Source organism: Rhineura floridana, chromosome 3, assembly GCF_030035675.1.
Source record: "Rhineura floridana isolate rRhiFlo1 chromosome 3, rRhiFlo1.hap2, whole genome shotgun sequence".
Taxonomy (NCBI): domain Eukaryota; kingdom Metazoa; phylum Chordata; class Lepidosauria; order Squamata; family Rhineuridae; genus Rhineura; species Rhineura floridana.
In genome coordinates this window covers 98,149,724-98,164,810 of record NC_084482.1, presented here as the reverse complement: position 1 = coordinate 98,164,810, position 15,087 = coordinate 98,149,724, and the positions used below count along the sequence as shown (strand labels likewise).

General features: G+C 43.3%; 2 protein-coding genes across 3 annotated transcripts in view; one reads left to right on the top strand and one right to left on the bottom strand.

Moving 5' to 3' along the window:
• The window catches only part of GNPDA1 (glucosamine-6-phosphate deaminase 1), a 33,682-nt gene extending 21,519 nt beyond the window's left edge, over positions 1–12,163 (bottom strand). The window contains exons 1-3 of the mRNA XM_061617012.1: positions 11,500–12,163; positions 3,089–3,328; positions 2,807–2,903 (exon numbers count right to left, since the gene is read on the bottom strand). The gene's annotated coding sequence lies outside the window, so the exon portion shown is untranslated. The remainder of the gene's footprint in view (positions 1–2,806; positions 2,904–3,088; positions 3,329–11,499) is intronic.
• Positions 11,601–15,087, top strand: part of NDFIP1 (Nedd4 family interacting protein 1) — a 34,260-nt gene continuing 30,773 nt past the window's right edge. Inside the window, exon 1 of one of the 2 annotated variants that reach the window (XM_061617015.1) lies at positions 11,601–11,947. In XM_061617015.1, coding sequence (XP_061472999.1) covers positions 11,891–11,947 — 57 coding nt within the window. In that variant the 5' untranslated portion in view covers positions 11,601–11,890. The remainder of the gene's footprint in view (positions 11,948–15,087) is intronic. The other variant, XM_061617013.1, reaches the window with a different exon arrangement.

Below are 15,087 nucleotides of genomic sequence, written 5' to 3'. Positions count from 1 at the left end.
CTAAAGTTTAAAAGTTAAAAAAAATGCATGGCTGATTTTTAATTAATTTAAGAAATTTAGCATTGAACTCAATGATAAGGCCAGGCATGCTCGGTAAGAACCAACTGTCAGTGTTCTAAAAGCCAGACTCACAGCTGGGCTTGCCTAATCAGGGGTCCACACCCACACCAGACCTTTATTTCACTTTAGGCAGTCATGGCGTCCCCCAAATAATCCTGGGAACTGTAGTTTGTGAAGGGTGCTGAGAGGAGACTCCTATTCCTGACAGAGCTCCAGTGGCCAGAGTGGATTAACAGTCAGCCGCTCTGATTGAAGCTCTGTGAGGGGAACAGGGCCTCTCCTAGCAATTCTCAGCACCCTTCACTAACTACACTTCTCAGAATTCTTTGGGAGAAGCCATGACTATCTAAAGTGAAATAAAGGTCTGGTATGGATGTGGCCACAGACAGTTTTGGTTTAAATTTGGGTGGGAGGCTAGATGTGTATTTATAGAATAAAAAGGTGGGGGAAACCCTGAAAAATAACGATACTGTTCACAATGTTTTCCTTTTGGAAAGGAAAGGGGCTTCCCCACTGCCCACCCATCCAATCTCCTCCCCTCCCCCTTCCTCCCTCCCCCTCCCCTTTCTGCCCTTCTCTTCTCCTCCCTGCCCCTCCCCCAGGTCAGTTTCACCTATCCTAAGCATGATTGCACAGGAGTAAATCCCACTGAACTCAAAAAGCACACAAATGATCAAACTTGCCCTCCCCTCCTCCTCCTTCCTATCCCCTCCCTCTTGCCCCTTTCCTACCCCTTCACTCTTCCCTTCCCCTCCCCCATCCAATCCCCTCCTTCCCCCTCCCCATTGTCAGTTTTACCTATTCTAAGCATGATTAAACAGGAGTAAATCCCATTGAACTCAATAAGCATGCAAATGATCAAACCTGCCCTCCCCGCCTCCTCCCTCCCATCACCTCCATTTCCCCCTTCCCTCCCTCTTCCTTCCCCCCTTCCCCCTCCCCTTCCAATTCCCTCCTTCCCCCTCTCCCTCCTTCTGCTCCCCTTTCCACCCCTTCTTCCTTCCCTCTACTCTCCCCTCCCCCTCCCCATGGTCAGTTTTACCTATCCTAGCCATGATTGCACAGGAGTAAATCCCACTGAACTCAATAAGCATGCAAATGATCAGACCTGCATTTCCCCTCCTTCCCCTCTCCTCTCCCCCTCTCTTCTTTTTTCCTCCTGTCCTGCCCACTCCAGGCCTTCCTCTGCATGACCAGTTTCACCTAAGCAGGGGAGTAAATCCCACTGAACTCAATAAGCATGCAAATGATCAATCCATTCTCAGCAAACTTGCTGAGATCCCATTTCTTACGTCCTGGATTTAAAAACAGAGAAATTCACTAATAGGCAAAAAAACCTTGCAATTTAAGTACGTACCTATAGCCAACAGATATTTCTATCAAACTTGAAAAAGCAGGAAAATTGAGCAGCTATAGTGAATGCACCAGGGGAGCAGGAGACCTGACCTCCTGCCCTACAAATTGGTAAAAAAGCAAACACAATTTGGGTTGGTCTTTCCCAGTCCAATCCACTTGCTGTGTAGCTTGGAAGAATTTGGTAACATGTGCCTCTGAGCATATGGTGAGTATGAAATATCTGTTGGCTATGGGTAAGTTCTTAAACTGCAAGGGTTTTTTGCCTACTAGTGGATACAAATCCTGCATAACTCATACCATGTTTAGAAAGTGAATTAGTAGAGACAGCCATTATTTAAGAGATGTGTCCTCCTAGCTCCATGGTTTCTTTCTTTCTTCCCTGATTTTCCAAACAAGGGAGTCATTTCCTATCTGTTTTTCAAATCACCAAAACATCAAGAAAAAGAGATCCAACCTTTTAGAAGATTAAAATAATAAAAGGATGTGGAATCAGATTTTTTGAAAGTAAATTTAAATCATTACAATATGATCCAGCCAAAGTCAAGTGCACCTACATCCTACCGATTTCACTGAGGGAACTAGGAATATCCCTCTACACACTTACCTGGAAGTAAGAACTGTTGAATTCATTGGACTCTGGAATTACCATGCACAGGATGGAGCTGTAAATCTCTTGTACATCAATAGGACTTAAAAATACATAATTTTGGCTTTATTGAAGCAACCTAATTTATAATTTACTAAATAGCTGGGAAACAGCCCAGCCAGAGTTAACCAACTTTAGGTCCTGTTGATTTCTATGGGAGAGGGTTAAGCACTTAACTTTGGCTAGATTGGTGTCCTGGAACAGGTACCAAGAGTCCATCCTAGAATACCCAACACTTCCTTGAATTGCAGAGGAAGATCAGCACTGACAGACACCCTGAATTTTTGCAATGCTTGTCTCTTCTCATTGAGGAATCCATTATATGCTTCTAAGGAACCCCAGTGTTCCCTGGAACACAGCTGAAAATGCCTTGCTTAAAATAATCACAGGAGTGTATGTTCTATGTCAGTGTCACTCATTTATCAGACAGGCAGCTGATATAGTCAATAGCAGATTCCAGTCTTTGGATTTATTAGTGTTTATTAGTGTTTTTCATTACACTACTGGGGACAGGAGGGGGTAGCAGAAAGTCTATATTTGAGTTGTATTGTGTGTTGCATTTTTTATCGTATTGTTCTGTTTATTGTATTGGGTTTGCTTGGTATGCTTTTATACTGTTATCTTTATTCAGTATATGTTTTTGAGATTTTTTTCTTTTTTGTAAGTCGCTTTGAGTTTCATTTTGGGAAAAAACTACTAATAAATATAATTAATTAATTAATAAAAATAAATACATTTACTTACCTCTCTCTTGAGCCCTCTTCAGTTTTCTTGGGATGTCAATTGACACATCAGAAATGTAATTCCTGGGGCCTCATCAATCAGCTAGTTTGCTAATTACCTGACAAGGTAGAATTTGCAATTAGCAGGTGAAGAGGAATCTGAAAGTATCAAAATATATCACATTAAGATAATTGAGTTTGATTTACAGATCAAAAGCTTTTAATAACATTTACAGTTTGGTTCATATTTCAATGCTAAAAACATGAACACAAATATGATTTACTTTCACAGAAACAGACTTACATTTTCCTGATGTTTATTATGACATGAAGTGTAAGATCATAAGAACTTCCTAAATGTAAATGTACGCCTTCAAGTCGAGTCCAACTTATGGCGACCCTATGAATAGGGTTTTCATGAGGCTGAGAGGCAATGACGGCCCAAGGTCACACAGTGAGCTTCATGGCTGTGTGGGGATTCGAACTCTGGTCTCCCAGGTCATAGTCCAACACTCTAACCACTACGCCACTATACTATAAAGACCTAGGAAAAATAGTACATGTCAGCAGTTTATGAAATTCTTTCTGCTCTTAAAATACTTGGAAGAAACAAATCATCAGGAACAGATGGTATACCAATAGAGCTGCTACAAGCTACTGAGACTGAATCTGTCCAAATTTTGTTTGTGTTGGATTAATGCCACTCGCAAGTCATCTACCCGTTTACCCTCGTGAGGTAAATTGCACGTTATGCACTTCTCCACCAGCTCCTCTCTTTTCATCTTTATATATTCAGCCATGTTTTAGGAGTTCACTCACACTTTACCACACACTCTTTGCCAGTCACTCTCAAAAGTAATCTTTGTTTGTTATTTCTTTTTGCCCCACCACTTTTAGGGACTCTCTGTTGTTCGTATCCCACCGCTACAGCCACCACATGTGACGTCCTTCCTCGGCACCACCTGTGAAGCTCTCAGTCTGTGGCTACCAGCAGACAGGAACGTCAGGTTTATTCTTACTCTTTACAGCACTAGCACCGATCTCAAAAGATCCCACTGCAAGGCAGCACCACCCGACACTCTGTAACCCTTTTAGCCAATAGACTGTGCCTAGTCTCTGCCTGGCTATTCCGATACCTTGTGTCAATGGGTATAGGTAATTTGTAACCCCCCCTGCAGCCCCTTGACTCTGAAGCATACAGCCCTGGGTTTCTCTGTAGGACTGGATACATTTTCCTCCGATCCGCCGCTGCCACCATTCAATACAAACTGTTCAGCCTCGGTTACTTTGCTATTCCCCCTGGTATGTGTATCCCAGCTGAAGGAATCAGGCTTTTATTTAACCAAGAAATATTTATTAAGAATTAGAAATAACAAGATTACTTAATTACTTTGTTGACAAGCTTATGGTTTCATATATGTTCTGACATGTACTTTACTTCTCATTAATTGCCTCAGAACTCCGACTCACTCTCAACAACAACAACCTCCAAACACCACCAAAACCTCTCTTTCACCTCTCTAAACCTCTAACATCCACCTCCTAGATTCAACTGTCATTCTTCCATTTATACTCCCAGCCATTCAAACGCTCAGCCAATCATCCAGCATTCTACAGCTCATGTACCCCCCCTCCTCTTTCACTCCACTTACCATATGTCTTCTATATAACCAGCGCTTACCATATTTACAATATAAGCAGGAACATCACAGGAGGCACCCCAAAGCCATGGTGCACAAAGTAGGCCTCTCTGTGTGTCTCCCTAGATTAAAAACACAAGCCTGCTCGGTTTAAGGATGGGGGGTGGGGGAGGGCCCCTCTCCTGAAAAGAGTTCCAATAGCCACGGAATCTCTTCTGGCCACATCTCTTTGTATATGCAGATCAACCACTCAGTAACCCATTAAATCACAGGCAAACTTGGCTAATCTATTCGCTTATGCAAAGAAAACTGATTTGACTGGTGGAGCTAGTTTCTTCCTTTGCAGACTGTATCTGCACACAATTATAAACTAGAAGGGGACTCAAAGATATCATCCAAACCCACCCCCACAATCCTATAACAATATGTTCTGAGTGTACTTGCAGAAGTGATGGTAAATTGTGAACTAGAAGCACATAGACCTTGATTGCACAACTTCTGTGATCGGAACTAGGAACTGATGTGATGTCAAAGGTTTGGGTTCCATCCATGCTAGTTCCCTAAAAAACAGCAAGACTGTTTGTCTGGATGCAGTTTGAAATGAATCTGCACCCAGCTGTACACATCTTTATTGTTTTATTGGAATATACCCAGCCCCATTGCTGATGACAGACAGTTCAGGGCTGCCCAAAGCAAAGCATTCCACTGAACATTCCTCCAAGTTGCAATAGGTTGATTGACCACAGAGTTTCATAGGTCATAGAATACTAGAGTTGGAAAGGATCTATAAGGCCATCAAGTCCAACCCCTGTTCAATGCAGCATACCAACAGATGGCTGTCCTATCCATTGTTGTACTAACAGTTAGGAAGTTTTTCCCGATGTTCAGCTGAAATCTGGCTTCCTGTAGTTTGAGCCCATTATTCCATATCCTGCTCTCTGGCATGATTGAGAAGAGATCCTGGCCCTCCTCTGCATGAAACTATCATGCTATCATATCTCCTCTCAGTCTTCTCAATCTATCTGTCTATTATCTATTATTTAATTTGTATCCCACCCTTCCTCCCAGCAGGAGCCCTGGCAAACAAAGCGCTAAAAACACTTTAAAACATAGAAACAGCTCTTAAAATACATTAAAACAAAACAGTGTTAAAAAGGATGTGGACAAGGTGCTTGGACAGGTGCGAGCGACCACTTCTGCTCTGGATCCTTGCCCCTCATGGCTAATAAAAGCTAGCAGGAATGGAACAGCCGGCTGGGCCAAGGAGGTGATTAATGCCTCTTTACGAGAGGGAGTGGTCCCACCCTGCCTGAAACAGGCGGTGGTGAGACCGCTCCTAAAAAAATCCTCCTTGGACCCTGATAATTTGGACAACTATAGGCCAGTAGCAAATGTCCCATTCCTGGGCAAGGTTCTAGAGCGTGTGGTCGCTCGCCAACTCCAGGCTCTCTTGGATGAAACTGATTATCTAGACCCATTTCAATCGGGCTTTCGGCCGGGGTTTGGTACAGAAACGGCCTTGGTCGCCCTGTATGATGACCTCTGTCGGGAGAAAGACAGAGGGAGTGTAACTCTGTTGGTTCTCCTTGATCTCTCAGCGGCGTTTGATACCATCGACCATGGTATCCTTCTGGAGCGACTTACGGATTTAGGAGTGGGAGGCACTGCTTGGCAGTGGCTCTGCTCCTATCTCGGGAATCGTCTCCAGAAGGTGATGCTGGGGGAACATTACTCGAGTCCCTGGGTACTCCAATATGGGGTCCCGCAGGGTTCAGTTCTGTCCCCCATGCTTTTTAATATCTATATGAAGCCGCTGGGTGAGGTCATCAGGAGTTTTGGAGTGCGTTTCCAGCAATATGCTGATGATACGCAGCTCTACTACTCCTTTTCATCTTCCTCAGGTGAGGCTGTTGATGTACTAGACCGCTGCCTGGCCACGATAATGGGCTGGATGAGAGCTAATAAACTGAAACTCAATCCTAACAAGACTGAGATGCTGTTGGTGGGAGGACCCTCTGCCCAGATGGTTGACGTTCGACCTGTCCTAGATGGGGTTACACTCCCCCTAAAGGAACAGGTCCGTAGTTTGGGGGTCTTATTAGATCCGCTCCTGTCACTTGAGGCTCAGGTAGCCTCGGTGGCACGGAATGCATTCTACCAGCTCCGGCTGGTAGCCCAACTACGACCCTATTTGAGCAAGGAGCATCTTGCCTCAGTTATCCATGCTATGGTAACCTCTAGATTGGACTACTGTAATGCACTCTACGTGGGGCTACCTATGAAGACGGTTCGGAAACTTCAGCTAGTGCAAAATGCTGCGGCCAGAGTTCTCACTGGGACAAAGAAATTTGACCATATAACACCTGTCCTGGCGCAGCTGCACTGGCTACCGATATGTTTCCGGGCCAGATTCAAAGTGTTGGTTCTTACCTATAAAGCCCTAAACGGCATTGGACCGCAATACCTGATGGAGCGCCTCTCTCGCTATGTACCTACCCGTTCACTACGCTCGACGTCGAAGGCCCTTCTCCGGGTCCCAACCCATAAAGAGGCCCGGAGATCAACAACTAGATCTAGGGCCTTCTCGGTGGTGGCCCCCGAACTATGGAATGCCCTCCCAGACGAGATACGCCTGGCGCCTTCTCTGTTATCTTTTCGGCGCCAGGTAAAAACTTACCTTTTCGCCCAGGCTTTTTAAATTTTGTAAATTTTTAAATATTTTAATTTAACATTTTAAACTTAATATGATCTTAATTTAAATCTCAATGGCAATTTTATTAATGTTTTATAATTGTACTATATATATATATATTTTTCCACACTTGCTCATATTTTAATTGTGATTTTATTTGTTGTACACCGCCCTGAGAGCTTTCTGCTATAGGGTGGTCTAGAAATGTAATTAAATAAATAAATAAAAAATAAAAAAACATTTTAAAAAAAAAATCTTTAAAAAAGGGTTAAAAACATTATTAAAAAACATATTAAGCAATTCTAACACAGACGCAGACTGGTATAGATCTCAACCTAAAAGGCTTGTTGAAAGAGGAAAGTCTTCAAAAGGCGCCGAAAAGATAGCAGAGATGGCGCCTGCCTAATAATCAAAGGGAGGGAATTCCACAGGGTAGGTGCTGCCACACTAAAGGTCCGTTTCCTCTATTGTGCAGAACGAACCTCCTGATAAGATGGTATCTGCAGGAGGCCCTTGTGAGGCGTCCTTCCCTGGCTCTCCCTGTCAGGTTCCTACCTGCTCGTGGTTACTGCCTGTCTCTAGGCACCACCAGGGACTCCACCAGTCCGGACCGCACTCCCTTATGGTTTACCTATCCACTCTAGCACAGATCTCAACAGATTCCTCTGCTAGGCAACCACCAGTAACGTCCCAATATTAGTATTCCCAGAGACTCTAAATACTGGTATTGTTATTCTCTTCACCGCTGCCACCATTTGTTACAGTTCCCCTTCAGCCTTGGTCATTACCTTACCCTCCCTTCTGGTCTGTGAAACCCCAGCCAAGGATCAGGCCTTTGGTAAACCAAATTAAGTATTTATTACAGATAACAAAGCTAACAAGATTAACAAGATTTCTTCTTAAGGCACATAAGCATATGGTTTTACTCAACACTAATCCGAACTCCACCTCCCTCCTGGCAAACAACTCTCTAAACCCCACCAAGCAACCCACTCAGTTCTCTTCTCCCCCCCAGATTCCACTCTCACTCTTCCTTTTATACATTCAGCCATTTTAAACACTCAGCCAATCATCTCGCATTCTACTGCCCATTCACTCCCCCTTTTTCATTCCACTTACCATGTATCTTCTAAACAACCAACACTTACCATATATACATTAATATAGGAACATCACAGCCCTCACCTGCAGAACGCAGTGATTGACTGGGTATATAAGGGGTAAGACAGTCTTTCAGGTATCCTGGTCCCGAGCTGTATAGGGCTTTGTACACCAAAACTAGGACCTTGAACTTGGCCAGGTAGCAAATGGGCAGCCAGTGCAATTCTTTCAGCAGTGGGGTGATATGTTGGCAATACCCTGCCCCAGTGAGCAGTCTCACTGCCGCATTTTGCACCAGCTGCAGCTTCCGGACCAACCGAAAGGCAGCCCCACATAGAGCGCATTACAGTAATCCAGCCTGGAGGTTACCAGTGCATGGACAACAGTGGTCAGCATAACCAGTGCATAACCAGTGCCTGATAGAGGGGAACTAGTACTTCACATGATTTGGAAACTATCCTTCTGTTAATGCCGCCTAAAATAGCATTTGCCTTTTTTGCAGCCACATCGCACTATTGGCTCATATTCAGCTTGTGATCAACATTCCCAAGATCCTTCTCACATTGCTGAGCCTAGTATCCTCTCATCTTATAACTGTGCATTTGGTTTCTTTTTCCTAGGTGTTGAACTTCACAGTTATCCTTGTTCAATTTCATTCTGTTCTTTTCAGCCCACTGTTCCAGCCTATCAAGATGACTTTGAATTTTGTTTCTGTCCTCCAGGGTATTAACTATCCCTCCCAATTTTGTGTCATCTGCAAATCTGATAAGCATTCCCTACACCGCCTCATCCAAGTGATTTATAAAAAAATTGAAGAGCGCTCAGCCCAGAACTGAGCCCTGCGGTACCCCGCTTGTTACCTCCCGCCAGTTGGAGAAGGAACTATTGATAAGCACTCTTTGAGTATGGTTCTGTAGACAATTGTGGATCCACCTGATAGTTGTTCCATCCAGCCCACATTTAACTAGCTTGCTAATCAGAATATCATGGGGCACTTTGTCAAAAACTTTGCTGAAGGTGAGATATATTATGTCCACAGCAATCCCACAGTCTACAAGGGAGATTACCCGATCAAAAAATGAGATAAGATTAGTCTGGCGGGATTTGTTCTTGATAAATCCACATTTGCTTCTAGTAATCACTGTATTGTTTTTAAGGTACTTACAGATTGACTGCTTTATAATCTGCTCCAGAATTTTCCCAGGGATTGATGTCAGGCTGACTGGTCTGTAGTTCCCAGTTTCCACCTTCACCCATCCTCTACGATTTCGAAAAGATAGGAGACAGTGGTTCTGAGAGTTCTTGAGCCATTTCCATCAATACTCTGGGATGCAGTTCATTCAGCCCTGGAGTTTTGAACTCATTCAAAGTGATTCCTTGACCTACTATCAATCTCAAGCTGCAATCATGCCCCTTCAACTTCATGTTTGCCAGGAAGACCATAGACCCTCTTTTGGGAGAAGACTGAGGCAAAGTAGGAATTGAGCACTTCTGCCTTTGTCATCTGTTATCATTTTGCCATCCTCACTGAGTAGCTGAACCACCATTTCTTTTCTTTTCTTATGCATGTACCTGAAGAAAGCTTTTTGTTGCTTACTAACCTCAGCTCATTCTCAGCTTCAATCTTCCTGACACCATCCCAGCAATTCTGTGCTACCTGTCTGCACTCTTCCTTAATGGCCTGGCCTTCCTTCCACTTCCTGTATATTTTTATTCACGCCACCTCTAAGCTTTTTGTGAAGCCACATTGGCTTCTTCTGCTGTCTTCCACCTTTTTTCCTTGTTGGAATTGTTTGCAATTGTTCCTTTAGAACTTCCTTTTTTAGAAACTCCCACCCATCAAGGACTCCTTTTCTCATTAGGGTCACTTGCCATGGGAACTTACTTATCATTGTTCTGAGTTTATTAAAATCAGCTTTCCTGAAGTCCAGGGTACACGTATGGCTACACTCAGCTTTTGCTTCCTTTAAAATCAAGAACTCAAGTGCATGTTCACTTTCCTCCAGAGTTCCCCTAACTGCCACTTCATCCACTAGTCATCTCTGTTGGTTAGCATCAAGTCAAGGATAGTTGATCCTTCTTCCACTTTTTGTAGGACAAAGTTATCAGCAATATGTCAGGAATTTCTTGGAGGGACCGTGTTTGGCAGAATTTGTCTCCCAACAGATATTGGGGTGACTGAAGAGCCCCATTACCTCTACATCATGCCTTCTTGAAACATTGGTAATTTGCTTTTTAAACATTTCATCCTCCTTGATTTGGTGGTCGGTAGTAGACGCCAACCACCATGTTCCTTTTATTCCTTGCTTTGCTTATTTTAATCCAGAAGCTCTCAATGGGGCTTCTGTCATCCTCCTGGATTTCTGCGCAGGGATATATATTTTTAACATACAGTGTGACTCTGCCTCCCTTTCTATTCTTTCTGTTTTTTTGAACAAGCTATATCCTTCAATTGCTGTCTTCCAGTCATGGGAGTTATCCCACCAAGTTTCAGTTATACCTATCAAGTTGTATTTACTCTTTTGTGTTAAGAGTTCAAGTTCGTCCTGTTTCCCCCCCAAACTCTGGGCATGAGCTAGAATGACTGACGTGGTCAAAGGAAGTCAGATTTGGCCCTAGGTAATTATTATGTATCATGTCAGTCTGAGCTGCTTAATTATTGTTTCTGATTGTTCTTGGGATAACCTTAGCTTCAGTTCTTGATCTCTAAAATGGTAAATGTTTTCTAGATCCTGAAATCCTTGACCATATAATGTGCGACTTGACTCGAGTTGCAGTCTGTGTCTTGCCTTTCTCGAGTTATCTGATGTGCATGTAAGTCATGTTTTCTGATTCTGGCACAGTCTGAACTATACTGGGATTACTGAGGGTCTGTTCAGAGGACAGCGTTGCTTCTTGACAGGGGGCTTGTAAGCAAATGAGCCGCCTGATAGCTCAGTTGAAGGGGCTTTTTTCTGCAAGTTCCATCTCTGGCCACACATACACATATGTTTAACCCAAATACAAGGTTGTTGTTATTAGTACTATTATTACCACAGCTGTTTCAAAAACTGGCAAAAACAAAACACCCCCTCCCTCCAGGGTTATTGTGAAGATAGCATGAGCGAGATAAACGCTGCTGTCAGTTCTTTGGAGACACAGTTGGATACAAAAATATGAGCACTGTAACTAATTTTGTGCGACATCTGGAGCTCAGTTTACCATACTCCCATCATCAAAAATCACGATAAACAAAGCCACGAGGGCTTCTCACCACCCAGCCTTTCCCTACCCCAGCCGCACCCATTATGTGAAGACTCGCGTCATCCCACGGGGTTGGTCTCCAAAGAATGCGTGCGAGGGTCGTTCCCCTCAGAGGCTTTCCTGCGGGTCCATGATGGCGAGGAGCAGCACAAGAGCAGCTGCCTGAAGGAAGAGGAGGAGGAGGAGTGTGACGGAGGAAAGGGAGGAGGAAGAGAAGGGGTTGGCGCTTGAGCAGGCAGCGGCGGCGGAAGCGGCGAGTGACCCAGCTGGCTGCCACCCTCCTCCGCCCCCAAGTCCAGCACTGGCAGCGCCCAGTGGGGGAGGGGAGTCAGCGCGAGCCGTCCCCAGCGGGGCCCCCGCCCGGTCTCTCTGCACCCGGCACACCAGAGTAATTCTAATCGGCTCACTCGCTCGGTCCTTGCCCAGTGCCATGGCGGCGGCAGCCGAGGCCAGCAATAGCAGCAGCGGTGGTGGCCGATACCAGCAGGTGAGGGACGCGCTGGGGCTCGGCAGGACGAGTCACGCGAGCGCCGCGGCTTTTTAGGCCGAACTCGTTCGGGGGAGGGGGGGGAGTCGAGGTTGTGGGGCCCTCTCTATGTGACCCACATTGAAGACGTGGAAGCTTAGCCCGGAAGGAGCGGGGGAGTTATGAGGAACACACGCAGCCCCGGTTTAAGCCTTTTCGTGCCACGACCCGTTCTGGAACAGAGATTTCTTTCTGCTCCTAGTTAGGCCCTTTATTTATGGGGCAATGTCAATTATTTCCCCGCCCCTTGGTTCAGATCGCCCATCCAACCCCCCCCCCCCTTCATCCCTACATTTAAAGGCAGGAGGAGAGTTTGTGTAAGCTGCCTTGAGAAGGCAGCAGGCATGTGGGGTAGGGAAGGTAGCTTGCTCCCCATTATTCGGCGTATGATCTGGGCGATATATACAAGGGAGGTTCAGATACCCAGACCTGAATAATACTAGTACCCTTCCTTTGATTGTTGGGTACCAATTATTATTTTTTACATTCTAAGGATGGACACTCAGTGAGTTACCCACTATGATCATCTTCCAATACTCGAAATTCGAGTTATTAAATACAATGTAGTAGCAGGATAGATGCCTCCCAACCAGCTGGCCTTTCGGTACTTGCTTATAGATGGCGATTTTAATCTGTGTTAATTGTGATGTGAATTTGGAAGTGGGTTGGTAGTTATTCTGGATTAATTAACATTTGGTATAAAGAATGAGAAGAAAGCAATTAAATCCTAACACATTTCTCGTTCCCCTGGAATTTTCTAATGTAATCAGGGAAAACCCAGGTGCAACAGTTTGTGTATGTGTGTTTCTTAAATTTAAGGAATACTCTGCATTCCATGATGTTTTAATATTCACAGCCTTGAGATGTAAACACAGCCTTCCAGACCTCCTTTTAAATTGTATCTTTTGCAGGGAGATAATTTCTTGATGTTTCACATTTGGATTTTGTAATTACAAAGTTTTTCCTGTCTGAAACTCCGAAAAGCTACTGCCAGTCATTGCAGACAATACTGAGCTAGATGGGAAATGGACTGAGCATACAAAAGCTTCCTTTTTAAATTAAATTTGCTTAAAGCAAAGTTGAAATTTACATTAAATAGCAGCATGTTTCCTTCTCATGGAAGTTGTATCAATTCCAGTGCTTCAGTAAATTCAGTTCTCTAAAAAGGGCCAAACTGTTACTTTGAGGCTTTTGTTTCTGCTAAGCTGGGAGCAGTGGGTGTGAGCCAAGGAGAAATGATAGTTGTTAGTCTTTGTTTGCAATCTAAAGATGGAAGGAGAAAGGTTTCTGTAACTAAATATTTTCCTACTAATATCTACATATAAAATGACAGTGTTGTGTTTTTTTGTTTTTATTTTACTCTGCTGGTTTTATGTTATGAATATACCTTTCCTGTAAATTTCAAGGCAACTTTAGTCTTTTATTGGTGCCTTTTGAAGACATTGTTTCTGCTGAACAAACAATTACTCACTCAATATGCTTACTCAGCAGTTTCAAATCCACATTCCAGTGAGTTTTGCAAGCACAGCTACATTACTCAGATTTGTGGGAGGGGATTTATTTCATTTGAAATCCATGTTTGGGAGGCTCTGTGTACATGTACTTCAGCATAGACTAGGCCTGATATGTACAGTAAAAACGCCTCTGTCTTCCTTGCAATGACATAACATTTGGATGTGTGTGATGAGTGATGAATAATTACTGCTGGGAGACATGCATTTCTGCAATAGCATGTGCCTTTTTAACTATTAGTATTTTGTTAGAGCACATGATGACATTGTTGAAAAGAGAGAGAAGGCCATTTCTAGTGTGAGCTGTGACTCTGTTAGTACCCTTTGCTCAAAATGATGGATGTTTTGAAGTCTAATAAATATATGCTACTTTTAATTTTCTTTCTGCAAATTCTTAGATGTAGTCCTCCCCACCCTCATATTTTCAGATAGGGCTTTAGCAGATAAGGTTTCAAACCCTTTGGAACTGGGTTCCAAACTACATGTTGTCCACCACCACCACCCATAAACAATGACCCTATCCTTACATTGTCTTGGTGGATATATTAAAATTTTCAGGATTGAATATTAGTTATTAACAATAATACACATCAGTGAAAATGAAAACTCTGGACCACTTAGTTAAATTTGTATCCCGCTCAAAGAACTCAGTGCTTTCCCTACTTTTTTCCTCACAAGGAAGGTAGGTTAGTTACTGGCCCAACATTATTCAGTGAGCTTCATGGCAGAGTGGGAATTTGAACCCAGGTCCACTTCTCAACATTCTGTCCACTACATTACACTTTGTCTACCACCAAATCATGCAGTGTCCATATAGTTTTTTATTTTATTTTATTAGCTACCGGGCTAAGTTCAAGGTTCCAATTTTGGTGTATAAAGCCCTATGCAGCTTGGGACCAGGATACCTGAAAGACCATCTTATCCGTTATATACCCAGTCAATCACTGCGGTCTGCAGGTGAGGGCCTCCTGCAGATACCATCTTATCAGGAGGTCCGTTCCGCACAACATAGGAAATGGACTTTAGTGTGGCGGCACCTACCCTGCAGAATTCCCTCCCTTTGAATATTAGACAGGTGCCATCTCTGCTATTTTTTGGCGCCTATTGAAGACCTTCTTCCTTCAACAATCCTTTTAAGTTGAAACCAATCCCAGTCTGTGTTGGAATTGCTTTTTAATATATTTTTAAATCTTTCAAAAATGTTTTAAAAGTTTTTAAAAAAATGTTTTTAGAGGTGTTTTGTTTTAATATGTTTTTAATGGCTGTTGTGTTTTAATATTTTGTGAGGTCTGTTTTTATGATGTTTTAAAGTGTTCTTAGCATTTTTGTGTGCCACCCTGGGCTCCTACTGGGAGAAAGGGCAGGATAGAAATTAATTAATTCAATAAATAAATTCATATTTTGGTTTTGTATGGTCATTTCTTCAACTTTGCTGTTATACCTCAGATTTGGGCATCCTGAATGGAAATGAGATTTTTTTAAAAAGAAGTTAGCTTATCTACAGGTTATAGATTTCATATTGTGGTGTTGTTAAAAAAGATCCAGCAGGTTCAAGATTTCATATTTTGTGGCTGTTAACAAGGCTGTACA